The sequence below is a fragment of the Panulirus ornatus genome, chromosome 44, assembly GCF_036320965.1.
Source record: "Panulirus ornatus isolate Po-2019 chromosome 44, ASM3632096v1, whole genome shotgun sequence".
NCBI lineage: Eukaryota > Metazoa > Arthropoda > Malacostraca > Decapoda > Palinuridae > Panulirus > Panulirus ornatus.
The window spans coordinates 6394146-6410265 of record NC_092267.1 but is presented as its reverse complement, the minus strand read 5'-3'; the positions used below and the strand labels follow the sequence as shown (position 1 = coordinate 6410265).

The 16120-nt window shown below is 50.3% G+C and overlaps 1 protein-coding gene and 1 long non-coding RNA gene across 19 annotated transcripts in view; one reads left to right on the top strand and one right to left on the bottom strand.

Moving 5' to 3' along the window:
- Positions 1–16120, bottom strand: part of LOC139762809 (uncharacterized) — a 171212-nt gene that overhangs the window by 105328 nt on the left and 49764 nt on the right. The window lies entirely within an intron of this gene.
- The window catches only part of LOC139762688 (carotenoid-cleaving dioxygenase, mitochondrial-like), a 67476-nt gene that overhangs the window by 26788 nt on the left and 24568 nt on the right, over positions 1–16120 (top strand). For all 18 annotated transcript variants that reach the window (XR_011715770.1, XR_011715762.1, XR_011715769.1 and 15 more), the window contains exons 2-3: positions 8249–8382; positions 15288–15428. Coding sequence is in view for 1 of the 18 variants with exons in the window: in XM_071687649.1 (XP_071543750.1) it covers positions 8249–8382; positions 15288–15428 (275 nt within the window). In the remaining 17 variants the exon portion in view is untranslated. The remainder of the gene's footprint in view (positions 1–8248; positions 8383–15287; positions 15429–16120) is intronic.

Below are 16120 nucleotides of genomic sequence, written 5' to 3'. Positions count from 1 at the left end.
AGGGCCAGGGTGAACCACAGGGGGTGGGGAGAACCACAGGGGGTGGGGAGAACCACCAGGGCCAGGGTGAACCACAGGGGGTGGGTGTGTGTGACCCACAGGGGAGGGTGTGTGTGTGACCCACAGGAGGTGGGTGTGACCCACAGGGGTGGGTGGGTGTAACCCACAGGGGAGGGGGTGTGTGTGACCCACAGGGGGAGGTGGGTGTGACCCACAGGGGGTGGGTGTGACCCACAGGGGGAGGTGGGTGTGACCCACAGGGGAGTGGGCGAGGGTCAGAACATTGCGTCACCTGTGACGCCCTTTGTGTGTGTGTGAGAGAGAGAGAGAGAGAGAGAGAGAGAGAGAGAGAGAGAGAGAGAGAGAGAGAGAGAGAGAGAGAGAGAGAGAGAGAGAGAGAGAGGTGTGTGTGTGTGTGTGTGTGTGAGTGGGTTCGTGACGGGTGTGAGGGAGCGCAATGAGGAGGTGTGACCTCTGTGAGGTGTGAGGCAACCCGCTCACCTTGGTGAGTGAGGGAGACCCCACCACCACAACACAGCACCAACACCACCACAACACAGCACCAACACCACCACAACACAGCACCAACACCACAACACAGCACCAACACCACAACACAGCACCAACACCACCACAACACAGCATCAACACCACAACACAGCACCAACACCACAACACAGCACCAACACACCACCACAACACCACCACCACAGCACAGCACCAACACCACCACAACACAGCACCAACACCACAACACAGCACCAACACCACCACAACACAGCATCAACACCACAACACAGCACCAACACCACAACACAGCACCAACACACCACCACAACACCACCACCACAGCACAGCACCAACACCACCACAACACAGCACCAACACCACAACACAGCACCACCACCACAACACAGCACCAACACCACAACACAGCACCAACACCACCACAACACAGCACCACCACCACAACACAGCATCAACACCACAACACAGCACCAACACCACCACAACACAGCACCACCACCACAACACAGCACCAACACCACAACACAGCACCAACACCACCACAACACAGCACCAACACCACCACAACACAGCACCAACACCACCACAACACAGCACCAACACCACCACAACACAGCACCAACACCACAACACCAGCACCAACACCACAACACAGCACCAACACCACAACACCAGCACCAACACCACAACACAGCACCAACACCACAACACCAGCACCAACACCACAACACCAGCACCAACACCACAACACAGCACCAACACCACCACAACACAGCACCAACACCACAACACAGCACCAACACCACAACACAGCACCAACACACCACCACAACACCACCACCACAGCACAGCACCAACACCACCACAACACAGCACCAACACCACAACACAGCACCAACACCACAACACAGCACCAACACCACAACACAACACCAACACACCACCACAACACCACCACCACAGCACAGCACCAACACCACCACAACACCACCACCACAACACAGCACCAACACCACAACACAGCACCAACACCACAACACAGCACCAACACAGCACCAACACCACAACACAGCACCAACACAGCACCAACACACCACCACCACAGCACAGCACCAACACACCACCACAACACCACCACCACAGCACAGCACCAACACACCACCACAACACCACCACCACAACACAGCCCCAACACCACAACACAGCACCAACACCACAACACAGCACCACCACCACAACACAGCACCAACACCACAACACAGCACCAACACACCACCACAACACCACCACCACAGCACAGCACCAACACCACCACAACACAGCACCAACACCACAACACAGCACCAACACCACAACACAGCACCAACACCACAACACAACACCAACACACCACCACAACACCACCACCACAGCACAGCACCAACACAACACCACCACCACAACACAGCACCAACACCACAACACAGCACCAACACCACAACACAGCACCACCACCACAACACAGCACCAACACCACAACACAGCACCAACACCACCACCACAGCACAGCACCAACACAACACCACCACCACAACACAGCACCAACACCACAACACAGCACCAACACCACAACACAGCACCACCACCACAACACAGCACCAACACAGCACCAACACACCACCACAACACCACCACCACAACACAGCACCAAACACCACCACCACAACACAGCACCAACACACCACCACAACACCACCACCACAGCACAGCACCAACACACCACCACAACACCACCACCACAACACAGCACCAACACACCACCACAACACCACCACCACAACACACCACCACAACACCACCACCACAGCACAGCACCAACACACCACCACAACACCACCACCACAACACAGCACCAACACACCACCACAACACCACCACCACAACACAGCACCAACACACCACCACAACACCACCACCACAACACAGCACCAACACACCACCACAACCACCACCACACACAACCACACCACCACAACACCACCACCACAGCACAGCACCAACACACCACCACAACACCACCACCACAACACAGCACCAACACACCACCACAACACCACCACCACAACACAGCACCAACACACCACCACAACACCACCACCACAACACACCACCAACACACCACCACAACACAGCACCAACACACCACCACAACACCACCACCACAACACAGCACCAACACACCACCACAACACCACCACCACAACACAGCACCAACACACCACCACAACACCACCACCACAACACACCACCAACACACCACCACAACACCACCACCACAACACACCACCAACACACCACCACAACACCACCACCACAGCACAGCACCAACACACCACCACAACACCACCACCACAACACAGCATCAACACACCACCACAACACCACCACCACAACACACCACCAACACACCACCACAACACCACCACCACAGCACAGCACCAACACACCACCACAACACCACCACCACAACACACCACCAACACACCACCACAACACCACCACCACAACACACCACCAACACACCACCACAACACCACCACCACAACACACCACCAACACACCACCACAACACCACCACCACAACACACCACCAACACACCACCACAACACCACCACCACAACACACCACCAACACACCACCACAACACACCACCAACACACCACCACACACCACCACCACAGCACAGCACCAACACACCACCACAACATAGCACCACCACAGCAGGTGTGTCTGGACGAGACAACACACACACACACACACACACGCACACACACAGTAGGTGTGTCCCTCTTTGTCAAGGGGTGGCGTGGGTAGGGTGGCGTGTGTGCACCCCCCACGTACCCACCTTCCTCCACCGTCATGCAGTAGCATGTCTTCACCCGTCTCGCCCCCCCCCCCCCACACCACCACCACCACGCGCATGATCTACCGCATGACCTCGCCAGGGGGGGCGGGCGCGTGGTGGTGGCGTGGTGGTGGCGTCATGCAGGTAAAAATCAATGGAGCGTCAAGCTAACACAGTGGGGGTTGTCCACTTGTTTTCTTCTCATGTACGATTGGGTAACTTCCTAGTCTGTAGGGCGTGGGTCACAGGGCGTGGGATAGAGGGCGTGGGTCACAGGGCGTAGGCTAGAGAATGTGGGTCAAAGGACGTAAGTGTGGGTCAAAGGGCGTGGGTCACAGGGTGTGTGCGTCACATGGCCTGGGTTACAGGGTGCGTGGATCAAAATGTGTGTGGGTCACACGGCGTATGGGTCACAGGGGATGTGTGGATCACAGGACGTGGGTCACAAGGCGTGTGGGTCACACGGCGTATGGGTCACAAGGCATGTGGGTCACAATGTGTATGGGTCACGAGGCGTGTGGGTCACAATGTGTATGGGTCACGAGGCGTGTGAGTCACAATGTGTATGGGTCACAAGGCATGTGGGTCACCATGTGTATGGGTCACAAGGCATGTGGGTCATATGTGTAAGGGTCACAAGGCGTGTGGGTCACCATGTGTATGGGTCATGAGGCGTGTGGGTCACAATGTGTAAGGGTCACAAGGCATGTGGGTCATATGTGTATGGGTCACAAGGCGTGTGGGTCACCATGTGTATGGGTCACGAGGCGTGTGGGTCACCATGTGTATGGGTCACAAGGCATGTGGGTCACCATGTGTATGGGTCACAAGGCATGTGGGTCATATGTGTATGGGTCACAAGGCATGTGGGTCATATGTGTATGTATCACAAGGCATGTGGGTCATATGTGTATGGGTCACAAGGCGTGTGGGTCACAGGGCGTGGGTCACACGGCGTATGGGTCACAGGGCGTGGTGGTCGGGTGTGGGGGGGGCTCCCGTTTGCAGGTGTGTGGGTGTGTGGGGGACACACACACACCCACACACATGTTCCACCCAGACATCTGTTGACAGCTGGTGTGGCCCCAAACAGATGGTTTAACAGCTGGGGAAAATGGGGGAAGGGGAGGGGAAGGGGGCGTGTCTGTTCAACCCATTTTCTTACAATAATTTATGATAAAGTACTCCATCATGATCATAACTATAATCATCATTATCTTGAACAATAATGAAGACAATAATGATAATAATAATGATAAATGATAATTAATAATAATAATGATAATAATAATGATGATAATAACAATAATAATAATAATAATAATGATGATGATGATAATAATAATAATAATAATATTAATAATAATAATAGTAATAATAATAATAATAATAATGATAATAATAATAATAATAATAATAATAATAATAATGATAATAATAATAATAATAATAATAATAGTAATAATAATAATAATGATAATAATAATAATAATAATAATAATAATAATAATAATAATAATAATAATAATATTAATAATAATAACAGATAATAATAACAATAATATCTCAAATAGGAACATAATGCTGAAGATGATAATAAAGTTATTGCTGTCATCAAATAATTATCGTCAGGATTATTGTCAATAATATAATTTTCATTATATGTTTCCTGAACGCTACGCGCACGCGCGCGCTTGTGTATGTGTGTGTGTGTGTGTGTGTGTGTGGGTGTGTGGGTGTGTTTAAGTGGGAAAGATTATCTCAGTGGGATTTACAAGATGTTTTGTGAAGAGCATTAATAAGTGGTTGAAGGGCATTAATAAGTGGGTGAAGGGCATTAATAAGTGGGTGAAGGGCATTAATAAATGGGTGAAGGGCATTAATAAATGGGTGAAGGGCATTAATAAATGGGTGAAGGGCATTAATAAATGGGCGAAGGGCATTAATAAATGGGTGAAGGGCATTGATAAATGGGTGAAGGGCATTAATAAATGGGTGAAGGGCATTAATAAGTGGGTGAAGGGCATTAATAAATGGGTGAAGGGCATTAATAAATGGGTGAAGGGCATTAATAAGTGGACGAAGGGCATTAATAAGCGGATGTAGGGCATTGAGAAGTGGGTGAGGGGCATTAATAAGTGGACGAAGGGCATTAATAAGTGGGTGAAGGGCATTAATAAGTAGACGAAGGGCATTAATAAGTTGGTGTAGGCCATTGATAAGTGGACGAAGGGCATTAATAAGTGGACGAAGGGCATTAATAAGTGGGTGAAGGGCACTGATAAGTACACGAAGGGCATTAATAAGTGGACGAAGGGCATTAATAAGTGGGTGAAGGGCATTGATAAGTACACGAAGGGCATTAATAAGTAGACGAAGGGCATTAATAAGTAGACGAAGGGCATTAATAAGTGGGTGAAGGGCATTAATAAGTAGACGAAGGGCATTAATAAGTGGGTGTAGGGCATTGATAAGTGGACGAAGGGCACTAATAAGTGGACGAAGGGCATTAATAAGTGGGTGAAGGGCATTGATAAGTGGACGAAGGGCATTGATAAGTAGACGAAGGGCATTAATAAGTGGGTGTAGGGCATTGATAAGTGGACGAAGGGCATTAATAAGTAGACGAAGGGTGAAGTGGGTGAAGGGCATTAATAAGTGGGTGGGAAGGTGAGGAGAGACTCAGCTGGCCCTGGCGGCGAGCATATTCTAATGTTGTGCTGCGCATGGCAAGCAGAAGGTCCATATTCTAATGTTGTGCTGCGCATGGCATGCAGAAAGGTCCGGGATGTGGCGTTGCGTCTTTGTTTTTCCACTTCAAGTGGCATGGTCTCTGGTCATCGATTTGTTCTTCTTTACGCCTGGATCATCGACAATTCTCGTTTGTTTACTTGTTGGTATGTATGCCCCAGTCTACAATCATCATTCCTCAATAATTTTCTCACTACATCATAATCCACCATCTTCTGTGCCTCAAACTGTTTCCATACTCGTTTTAATCTACAATCATCATTCCTCAATAATTTTCTCGCTACACCTTAATCCACCATCATCTGTACCTCAAACTGTTTCCATACTCGTTTTAATCTATAATCATCATTCCTCAATCATTCTCTCACTACATCATAATCCACCATTTTCTGTACCTCAAACTGTTTCCATACTCGTTTTAATCTACAATCATCATTCCTCAATCATTCTCTCACTACACCATAATCCACCATCTTCTTGGGCCTCAAACTGTTTCCATAAGTTTTAATCTACAATCATCATTCCTCAATCATTCTCTCACTACACCATAATCCACCATCTCCTGGGCCTCAAACTGTTTCCATACTCGTTTTAATCTACAATCATCATTCCTCAATCATTCTCTCACTACTCCTGTACATTCACTGGCCACAGCTGGACACTGGCGCCCTTTGCAGCACCCTGGCCTGGCGTCACTAGGGGCCAGAGAGAGAGAGAGAGAGAGAGAGAGAGAGAGAGAGAGAGAGAGAGAGAGAGAGTCGTGTCAGCGCCCACGACGACAACTCGCGAAGGAAACGACGATTCTGTTCACCTGGTCGTGGAAGGAGTCGTACCGTCGTGCTCAAGGGTCGTACCGTCGTGCTCAAGGGGTCGTACCACTGTGCTCAAGGGTCGTACCGTCGTGCTCAAGCGTCGTACCGTCGTGCTTAAGGGTCGTACCGTCGTGCTCAAGGAGTCGTACCGTCGTGCTCAAGGGGTCGTACCGTGGTGTACCGTTATTTCTCCAGGGTCGTACCCTCGTGCTGCGGGGGGAGGGGAAGGATGAAGGTCGTACCGTTACACTTACGAGTCGGGAGTCGTCGTACGACCTGTGTTGACTTTGTGTTTACCTAATGAGAGAAAACGGCTTGTGTGCATCCCGTTTTCTTTCCCCCCTCCCTTCCATGGGGCTGAGCTGCGTAAGCTTTCCGTATGAAGCTAACCTTTCCAAGTGGAAGCTTACTTACCTGCGCCGTACATAATGCAAGACGCATTTACTTATATTTACTTACAGTTACTTATATTTACTTACAGTTACTTATATTTACTTAGAGTTACTTATACTTTTTTTTACAGGGTGAATCTAAAATACTTCATTTACGGTTTGTGTAAATTTCTAGATATCTCTAAGTCTATCTATCTATCTATCTATCTATATATATCCAAGTCTATCTATCTATCTATCTATCTATCTATCTATATATATATATATATATATATATATAGGGGAGGATCACAATTTTGCGCGTGATCAAAATATTCCTATAAGTCCACGGGGGAAAATGAAACACGATTAGTTCCCAAGTGCACTTTCGTGTAATGATCACATCATCAGGGGAGACACAAGAGAGAAATATAACAGTCAGTTGATATACAACGAAGAGACGAAGCTACGACGCCATTTGGTAAACATACGATTGTCCAAGTTACCAAATGGCGTCGTAGCTTCGTCTCTTCGTTGTATATCAACTGACTGTTATATTTCTCTCTTGTGTCTCCCCTGATGATGATATGATTATTACACGAAAGTGCACTTGGCAACTTATCGTGTCTCATTTTCCCCCGTGGACTCATAAGAATATATATATATATATATATATATATATATATATATATATATATATATATATATATATATATATATAGATAGATAGATAGATAGATAGATAGATAGATATTCAAAATTTATGATTTTCATATATAAGTCAGTCCAGTTTGTGTTCAACAAGCACTGTAACAAGCCCTCAGGTTGTGATGATGAACGATGATTAACGAGAGGGTCATGGTGCTAGTATTAACGAGGTGATTATGTCGTTACCATACAGGCAGTTGGCCATCGTGGGTGAGGGGGAGCCTGGTGCGTGTGGGGCCAGGCAAGTACGACTTCGGTGATTTTACCCTCAACCACTGGCTGGATGGCATGGCCATACTCCACAAGTTCCACATTGACGGTGGCAAGGTGAGTCTGGGTGGAGGTGGAGGTGGCCATACTCCACAAGTTCCACATTGACGGTGGCAAGGTGAGTCTGGGTGGAGGGAGGGGGGTAGTAGTGGTAGTGGTGGTGGTGAGGGAGAGTGGTAGTGGTGGTGGTGAGGGAGAGTGGTAGTGGTAGTGGTGGTGGTGAGGGAGAGTGGTAGTGGTGGTGGTGAGGGAGAGTGGTAGTGGTGGTGGTGAGGGAGAGTGGTAGTGGTGGTGGTGAGGGAGAGTGGTAGTGGTGGTGGTGAGGGAGAGTGGTAGTGGTTGGTGGTGAGGGAGAGTGGTAGTGGTAGTGGTGGTGGTGAGGGAGAGTGGTAGTGGTGGTGGTGAGGGAGAGTGGTAGTGGTGGTGGTGGTGGTGAGGGAGAGTGGTAGTGGTGGTGGTGAGGGAGAGTGGTAGTGGTAGTGGTGGTGGTGAGGGAGAGTGGTAGTGGTAGTGGTGGTGGTGAGGGAGAGTGGTAGTGGTGGTGGTGAGGGAGAGTGGTAGTGGTAGTGGTGGTGGTGAGGGAGAGTGGTAGTGGTAGTGGTGGTGGTGAGGGAGAGTGGTAGTGGTAGTGGTGGTGGTGAGGGAGAGTGGTAGTGGTAGTGGTGGTGGTGAGGGAGAGTGGTGGTGGTGGTGGTGAGGGAGAGTGGTAGTGGTAGTGGTGGTGGTGAGGGAGAGTGGTAGTGGTAGTGGTGGTGGTGAGGGAGAGTGGTAGTGGTAGTGGTGGTGGTGAGGGAGAGTGGTAGTGGTAGTGGTGGTGGTGAGGGAGAGTGGTAGTGGTAGTGGTGAGGGAGAGTGGTAGTGGTGGTTGTGGTGGTAGTGAGGGAGAGTGGTAGTGGTGGTGGTGGTGGTAGTGAGGGAGAGTGGTAGTGGTAGTGGTGGTGGAGGGAGAGTGGTAGTGGTAGTGGTGGTGGTGAGGGTGGTAGTGGTAGTGGTGGTGGTGAGGGAGAGTGGTAGTGGTAGTGGTGGTGGTGAGGGAGAGTGGTAGTGGTAGTGGTGGTGGTGAGGGAGAGTGGTAAGTGGTAGTGGTGGTGGTGAGGGAGAGTGGTAGTGGTGGTGGTGAGGGAGAGTGGTAGTGTAGTGGTGGTGGTGAGGGAGAGTGGTAGTGGTAGTGGTGGTGGTGAGGGAGAGTGGTAGTGGTGGTGGTGGTGGTGAGGGAGAGTGGTAGTGGTAGTGGTGGTGGTGAGGGAGAGTGGTAGTGGTAGTGGTGAGGGAGAGTGGTAGTGGTAGTGAGGGAGAGTGGTAGTGGTGGTGGTGAGGGAGAGTGGTAGTGGTAGTGGTGGTGGTGAGGGAGAGTGGTAGTGGTAGTGGTGGTGGTGAGGGAGAGTGGTAGTGGTAGTGGTGGTGGTGAGGAGAGTGGTAGTGGTAGTGGTGATGGGAGTGGAGTGGTAGTGGGTGGTGGTGAGGGAGAGTGGTAGTGGTAGTGGTGGTGAGGAGAGTGGTAGTGGTAGTGGTGGTGGTGAGGAGAGTGGTAGTGGTAGTGGTGGTGGTGAGGAGGGTAGTGGTAGTGGTGGTGGTGAGGGAGAGTGGTAGTGGTGGTGGTGGTGGTGAGGGAGAGTGGTAGTGGTAGTGGTGGTGGTGAGGGTGGTAGTGGTAGTGGTGGTGGAGGGAGAGTAGTAGTGGTGGTGGTGAGGGAGAGTGGTAGTGGTAGTGGTGGTGGTGAGGGAGAGTGGTAGTGGTAGTGGTGGTGTGGAGGGAGGTAGTGGTAGTGGTGGTGGTGAGGGAGAGTGTAGTGGTAGTGGTGGTGGTGAGGGGAGTGGTAGTGGAGTGGTGGTGGTGAGGGAGATGTAGGGTAGTGGTAGTGGTGGTGGTGAGGGAGAGTGGTAGTGGTGTGGTGGTGGTGAGGGAGAGTGGTAGTGGTGGTTGGTGGTGGTGAGGGAGAGTGGTAGTGGTAGTGGTGGTGGTGAGGGAGAGTGGTAGTGGTAGTGGTAGTGGTGAGGGAGAGTGGTTGTGGTGAGGGAGAGTGGTAGTGGTGGTGGTGAGGGAGAGTGGTAGTGGTAGTGGTGGTGGTGGAGGGAGTAGTAGTGGTAGTGGTGGTGGTGAGGGAGAGTGGTAGTGGTAGTGGTGGTGGTGAGGGAGAGTGGTAGTGGTGGTGGTGGTGGTGAGGGAGAGTGGTAGTGGTAGTGGTGGTGGTGAGGGAGAGTGGTAGTGGTAGTGGTAGTGGTGAGGGAGAGTGGTAGTGGTAGTGGTGGTGGTGACGGAGAGTGGTAGTGGTGGTGGTGAGGGAGAGTGGTAGTGGTAGTGGTGGTGGTGAGGGAGAGTGGTAGTGGTGGTGGTGAGGGAGAGTGGTAGTGGTAGTGGTGAGGGAGAGTGGTAGTGGTGGTGGTGAGGGAGAGTGGTAGTGGTAGTGGTGAGGGAGAGTGGTTATAGTGGTGATGGTGGTGGTGATTGTATTGGTAGTGGTGGTGATGGTAGTGGTGATGGTGGTGGTGGTGGTGGTGGGGGTGTGAACACCAAACAGCCACCACCTGGCCAGCCACCACAGCTGGTGATCGTGGCAGTGGTGCACGAGTCGTCATAGCTGGTGACTGTGGCAGTGGTGCACGAGTCGTCACAGCTGGTGATTGTGGCAGTGGTGCACGAGTCGTCACAGCTGGTGATTGTGGCAGTGGTGCACGAGTCGTCACAGCTGGTGATTGTGGCAGTGGTGCACGAGTCGTCACAGCTGGTGATTGTGGCAGTGGTGCACGAGTCGTCACAGCTGGTGATTGTGGCAGTGGTGCAGGGGGAAGCCACAGCTGGTGATTGTGGCAGTGGTGCAGGTGGGAAGCCACAGCTGGTGATTGTGGCAGTGGTGCAGGGGGGAAGCCACAGCTGGTGATTGTGGCAGTGGTGCAGGTGGGAAGCCACAGCTGGTGTGATCTATACTTCCCTGGTGCAACTGTGACGCAACTAGGGGGGGAGGGGGGTAGGGTTCCAGCTGCGGGCCTCCAGATGGCAACAATGCAGCTCCAGCTGTTGCCCAACACGTGTGACTGACGCTATTTCCAGCTGTGCTGCCCACCACATGTGTACGTGTGGGTGTGTGTGGGCGCTACCTCGCTGACGCAGGAAACAGCGATTAAGTGTAATAATGATAATAACATTAATAATAATAATAATAATAATAATAATAATAATAATAATAATAATAATAATATTAATAAAAAGACAATAGTAATAATAATAATAATAATAATAATAATAATAATAATAATAATAACAATATTAATAATAAAATAATAATAATAATGATATTATTAATAATAATAACAATTATAATAATAATAATAGAATCAATAATCATCTTGGTAGTTTATATAGAATGAATATAATGTCAGTGATGGATATATATTTATATAATTTGTATGATCATATACTTTCCATTTTGTTCTCTCTATGTATACTTTGACTGTCTTTTGTTCCCTTTTGTTCTCATCACCTGAGTGTTCACGTGTCCTGGAGAGGATTTACCCAGTGGTGTTCACGTGTCCTGGAGAGGATTTACCCAGTGGTGTTCAAGTGTCCTGGAGAGGATTTACTCAGTGGTGTTCACGTGTCCTGGAGAGGATTTACCCAGTGGTGTTCACGTGTCCTGGAGAGGATTTACCCAGTGGTGCCCACGTGTCCTGGAGAGGATTTACTCAGTAGTGTTCACGTGTCCTGGAGAGGATTTACTCAGTTTTGTTCACGTGTCCTGGAGAGGATTTACTCAGTAGTGTTCACGTGTCCTGGAGAGGATTTACTCAGTGGTGTTCACGTGTCCTGGAGAGGATTTACCCAGTGGTGCCCACGTGTCCTGGAGAGGATTTACCCAGTGGTGCCCACGTGTCCTGGAGAGGATTTACTCAGTGGTGTCCACGTGTCCTGGAGAGGATTTACCCAGTGGTGTCTACGTGCCCTTGAGAGGATTTACCTAGTGGTGTCCACGTGTCCTGGAGAGGATTTACCCAGTGGTGCCCACGTGTCCTGGAGAGGATTTACCCAGTGGCGTTCACGTGCCCTGGAGAGGATTTACCCAGCGGTGCCCACGTGTCCTGGAGAGGATTTACCTAGTGGTATCCACGTGCCCTTGAGAGGATTTACCCCGTTGTGTCCACGTGTCCTGGAGAGGATTTACCCAGTGGCGTTCACGTGTCCTGGAGAGGATTTACCCAGTGGTGTCCACGTGTCCTGGAGAGGATTTACCCAGTGGTGTCCACGTGTCCTGGAGAGGATTTACCCAGTGGTGCCCACGTGTCCTGGAGAGGATTTACCCAGTGGTGCCCACGTGTCCTGGAGAGGATTTACCCAGTGGTGTCCACGTGTCCTGGGACAAGGTTTCATCTAACTCACATTTCTGAGCTCATGAAATGGTGCCACTCATCACACACACACTCACCTCCATGTGTGCTCAAAAACACGTCTGGACATTCTATCCCCCTTCTTCCCCATTTCCCCATTTCCATCCCACGTCCATAGACAGAGTGGAAATCCCCCTTTCCATCCCAGGTCCACACACACACTCACACCCCTCACCTCCATGTGTGCTCAAAAACACGTCTGGACATTCTATCCCCCTTCCTCCCCATTTCCCCATTTCCACCCCACGTCCATAGACGGAGTGGAAACCCCCCTTTCCATCCCAGGTCCACACACACACTCACGCCCCTCACCTCCATGTGTGCTCAAAACATGTCTGGACATTCTATCCCCCTTCCTCCCCATTTCCCCATTTCCATCCCACGTCCATAGACAGAGTGGAAATCCCCCTTTCCATCCCATGTCCACACACACACTCACGCCCCTCACCTCCATGTGTGCTCAAAAACATGTCTGGACATTCTATCCCCTTCCTCCCCATTTCCCCATTTCCCCATTTCCATCCCACGTCCATAGACGGAGTGGAAACCCCCCTTTCCATCCCAGGTCCACACACACACTCACGCCCCTCACCTCCATGTGTGCTCAAAACACGTCTGGACATTCAATCCCCCTTCCCTTCCTCCCCATTTCCCCATTTCCACCCCACGTCCATAGACGGAGTGGAAATCCCCCTTTCCATCCCATGTCCACACACACACTCACGCCCCTCACCTCCATGTGTGCTCAAAAACATGTCTGGACATTCAATCCCCTTCCTCCCCATTTCCCCATTTCCATCCCACGTCCATAGACGGAGTGGAAAATCCCCCTTTCCATCCCATGTCCACTGTCTATTTCAACTCTAGGTCCCCAGTTATCAGCTTATCTTTCTTATCTTGTCATGATCCCGCGAGTGAGTTGGATAAGAAATGAATTTCCAGTGAAGAGCAGGATTTCCAGCGATAGTGGCCTTCCATTATCGCCCAGGTGGGATAATTGTTATGATTGATAAAGATGGCCAGCGATGAGAGGGATATGATGACCCAGAGATGAGAGGGATATGATGGCCCAGAGATGAGAGGGATATGATGGCCCAGAGATGAGAGGGTTATGATGGCCCAGAGGTGAGAGGGTTATGATGGCCCAGAGGTGAGAGGGATATGATGACCCAGAGATGAGAGGGATATGATGGCCCAGAGATGAGAGGGATATGATGGCCCAGAGATGAGAGGGATATGATGGCCCAGAGATGAGAGGGTTAGGATGGCCAGCGATGAGAGGGATATGATGGTCCAGAGATGAGAGGGATATGATGGCCCAGAGATGAGAGGGTTAGGATGGCCAGCGATGAGAGGGATATGATGGTCCAGAGATGAGAGGGTTAGGATGGCCAGGGATGAGAGGGATAGAATGGCCAAGAGATGAGAGGGATGGAAAGGCCAGCGATGAGAGGCAATAGGAGGGCCAGCGATGAAAGAGGCAATAGGAAGGCCAGCGATGAAAGAGGCAATAGGAAGGCCAGCGATGGAAGAGGCAATAGGAAGGCCAGCGATGAAAGAGGCAATAGGAAGGCCAGCGATGAAAGAGGCAATAGGAAGGCCGACAAGGAGAGGCAGCAGGAAGGCCAGCGATGAGAATTCCTGAAAATTCCAGCAGGTGTCTGGCCTCCCCCCCCCCCCCCGCTCAGGGGGATATAGCGCTACCCTGCTGGAAATATCACTGTGGTCTTTATGTCCTCCATTATGACACGACGAACCTCCGTAGACCCAACAATTTCCATCAGAGATAATATATAAATCCCTCCTTTCATCTCTAGATCAGCCTCCCTTTCTCAAAATTCCCGTAAATCCCTCGGGTTATATAAATTCCCGTAAATCCCTCGGGTATATAAATTCCCGTAAATCCCTGGGGGTATATAAATTCCCGTAAATCCCTGGGGTATATAAATCCCTCCCTATTGCCTGTACGCATGATAATCCCTCTTTTTAGATTTTTGGACATAAATCCCTTCACAGTCTCAAACCTCCTCCACAGGGGGAAGTAATCCCCAGCAAATTCACCAAGATGAAATCCCTCCCCCTTTGATATACACAAACATTACGGATTTATCTCCCATCAATCCAGGTTCAAAAAAATCCACTAAGAAATTACGTTAATTCTCAAAAGACGACCATAGAATTACCAAGAAAAATGCTATATCCTCAACCATAACCAGGAACCATCTTGTTAAATCCCCTCAAAACGTAGGATTTCTCCCCTTGTAATCTCCGGGGAAATAATCTCCCAAGGTTCATCTCCCTGGCGCTAATTAATCTCCCTCTCTCTCTCTGTTCCACCTCATCTCCCAATCACAGGTCCAAGAAGTAGGATTTCTCCCCTTGTAATCTCCCGGGAGATAATCTCCCACGGCTCATCTCCCTGGCACTAATTAATCTCCCTTTCTCTCTGTTCCACCTCATCTCCCCATCTCTCCCACCCCATCTCCCAATCACAGGCCCATGAAGTAGGATTTCTCCCCTTGTAATCTCCCGGGAGATAATCTCCCATGGTTCATCTCCCTATCTCCCATCTCTATCTCCCAGGTCACTTTCCGGTCCAAGTACTTGCGTTCGGACGCGTACAAGAAGGCGTGCGTGGCGGAGCGTCCCATCTACACCGAGTTCGGGACCCACTGTTACCCAGACCCATGCAAGAATATCTTCTCCAGGATGTTCTCCCACTTTGTAAGTCCTCCAACGCACTCTAGAGTGCGTGTGTAAGTGTGTGTGTGTGTGTGTGTGTACCACCACGGTACGACCCTCGAGCACGACGGTACGACCCATGAACACGTTCTCCCACTTTGTAAGTCCTTCAACGCACTCTAGAGTGCGTGTGTAAGTGTGTGTGTGTGTGTGTGTGTGTGTGTGTGTGTGTGTGTGTGTGTGTGTGTGTGTGTGTGTGTGTGTACCACCACGGTACGACCCTCGAGCACGACGGTACGACCCATGAACATGTTCTCCCACTTTGTAAGTCCTTCAACGCACTCTAGAGTGCGTGTGTAAGTGTGTGTGTGTGTGTAAGTGTGTGTGTGTGTGTGTGTGTGTGTGTGTGTGTGTGTGTGTGTGTGTGTACCATCACGGTACGACCCTCCAGCACGACGGTACGATCCATGAACACGTTCTCCCACTTTGTAAGTCCTTCAACGCACTCTAGAGTGCGTGTGTAAGTGTGTGTGTGTGTGTGTGTGTGTGTGTGTGTGTGTGTGTGTGTGTGTGTGTGTGTACTACCACGGTACGACCCTCGAGCACGACGGTACGACCCATGAACATGTTCTCCCACTTTGTAAGTCCTCCAACGCACTCTAGAGTGCGTGTGTAAGTGTGTGTGTGTGTGTGTGTGTGTGTGTGTGTGTGTGTGTGTGTGTGTGCTCTTTCTC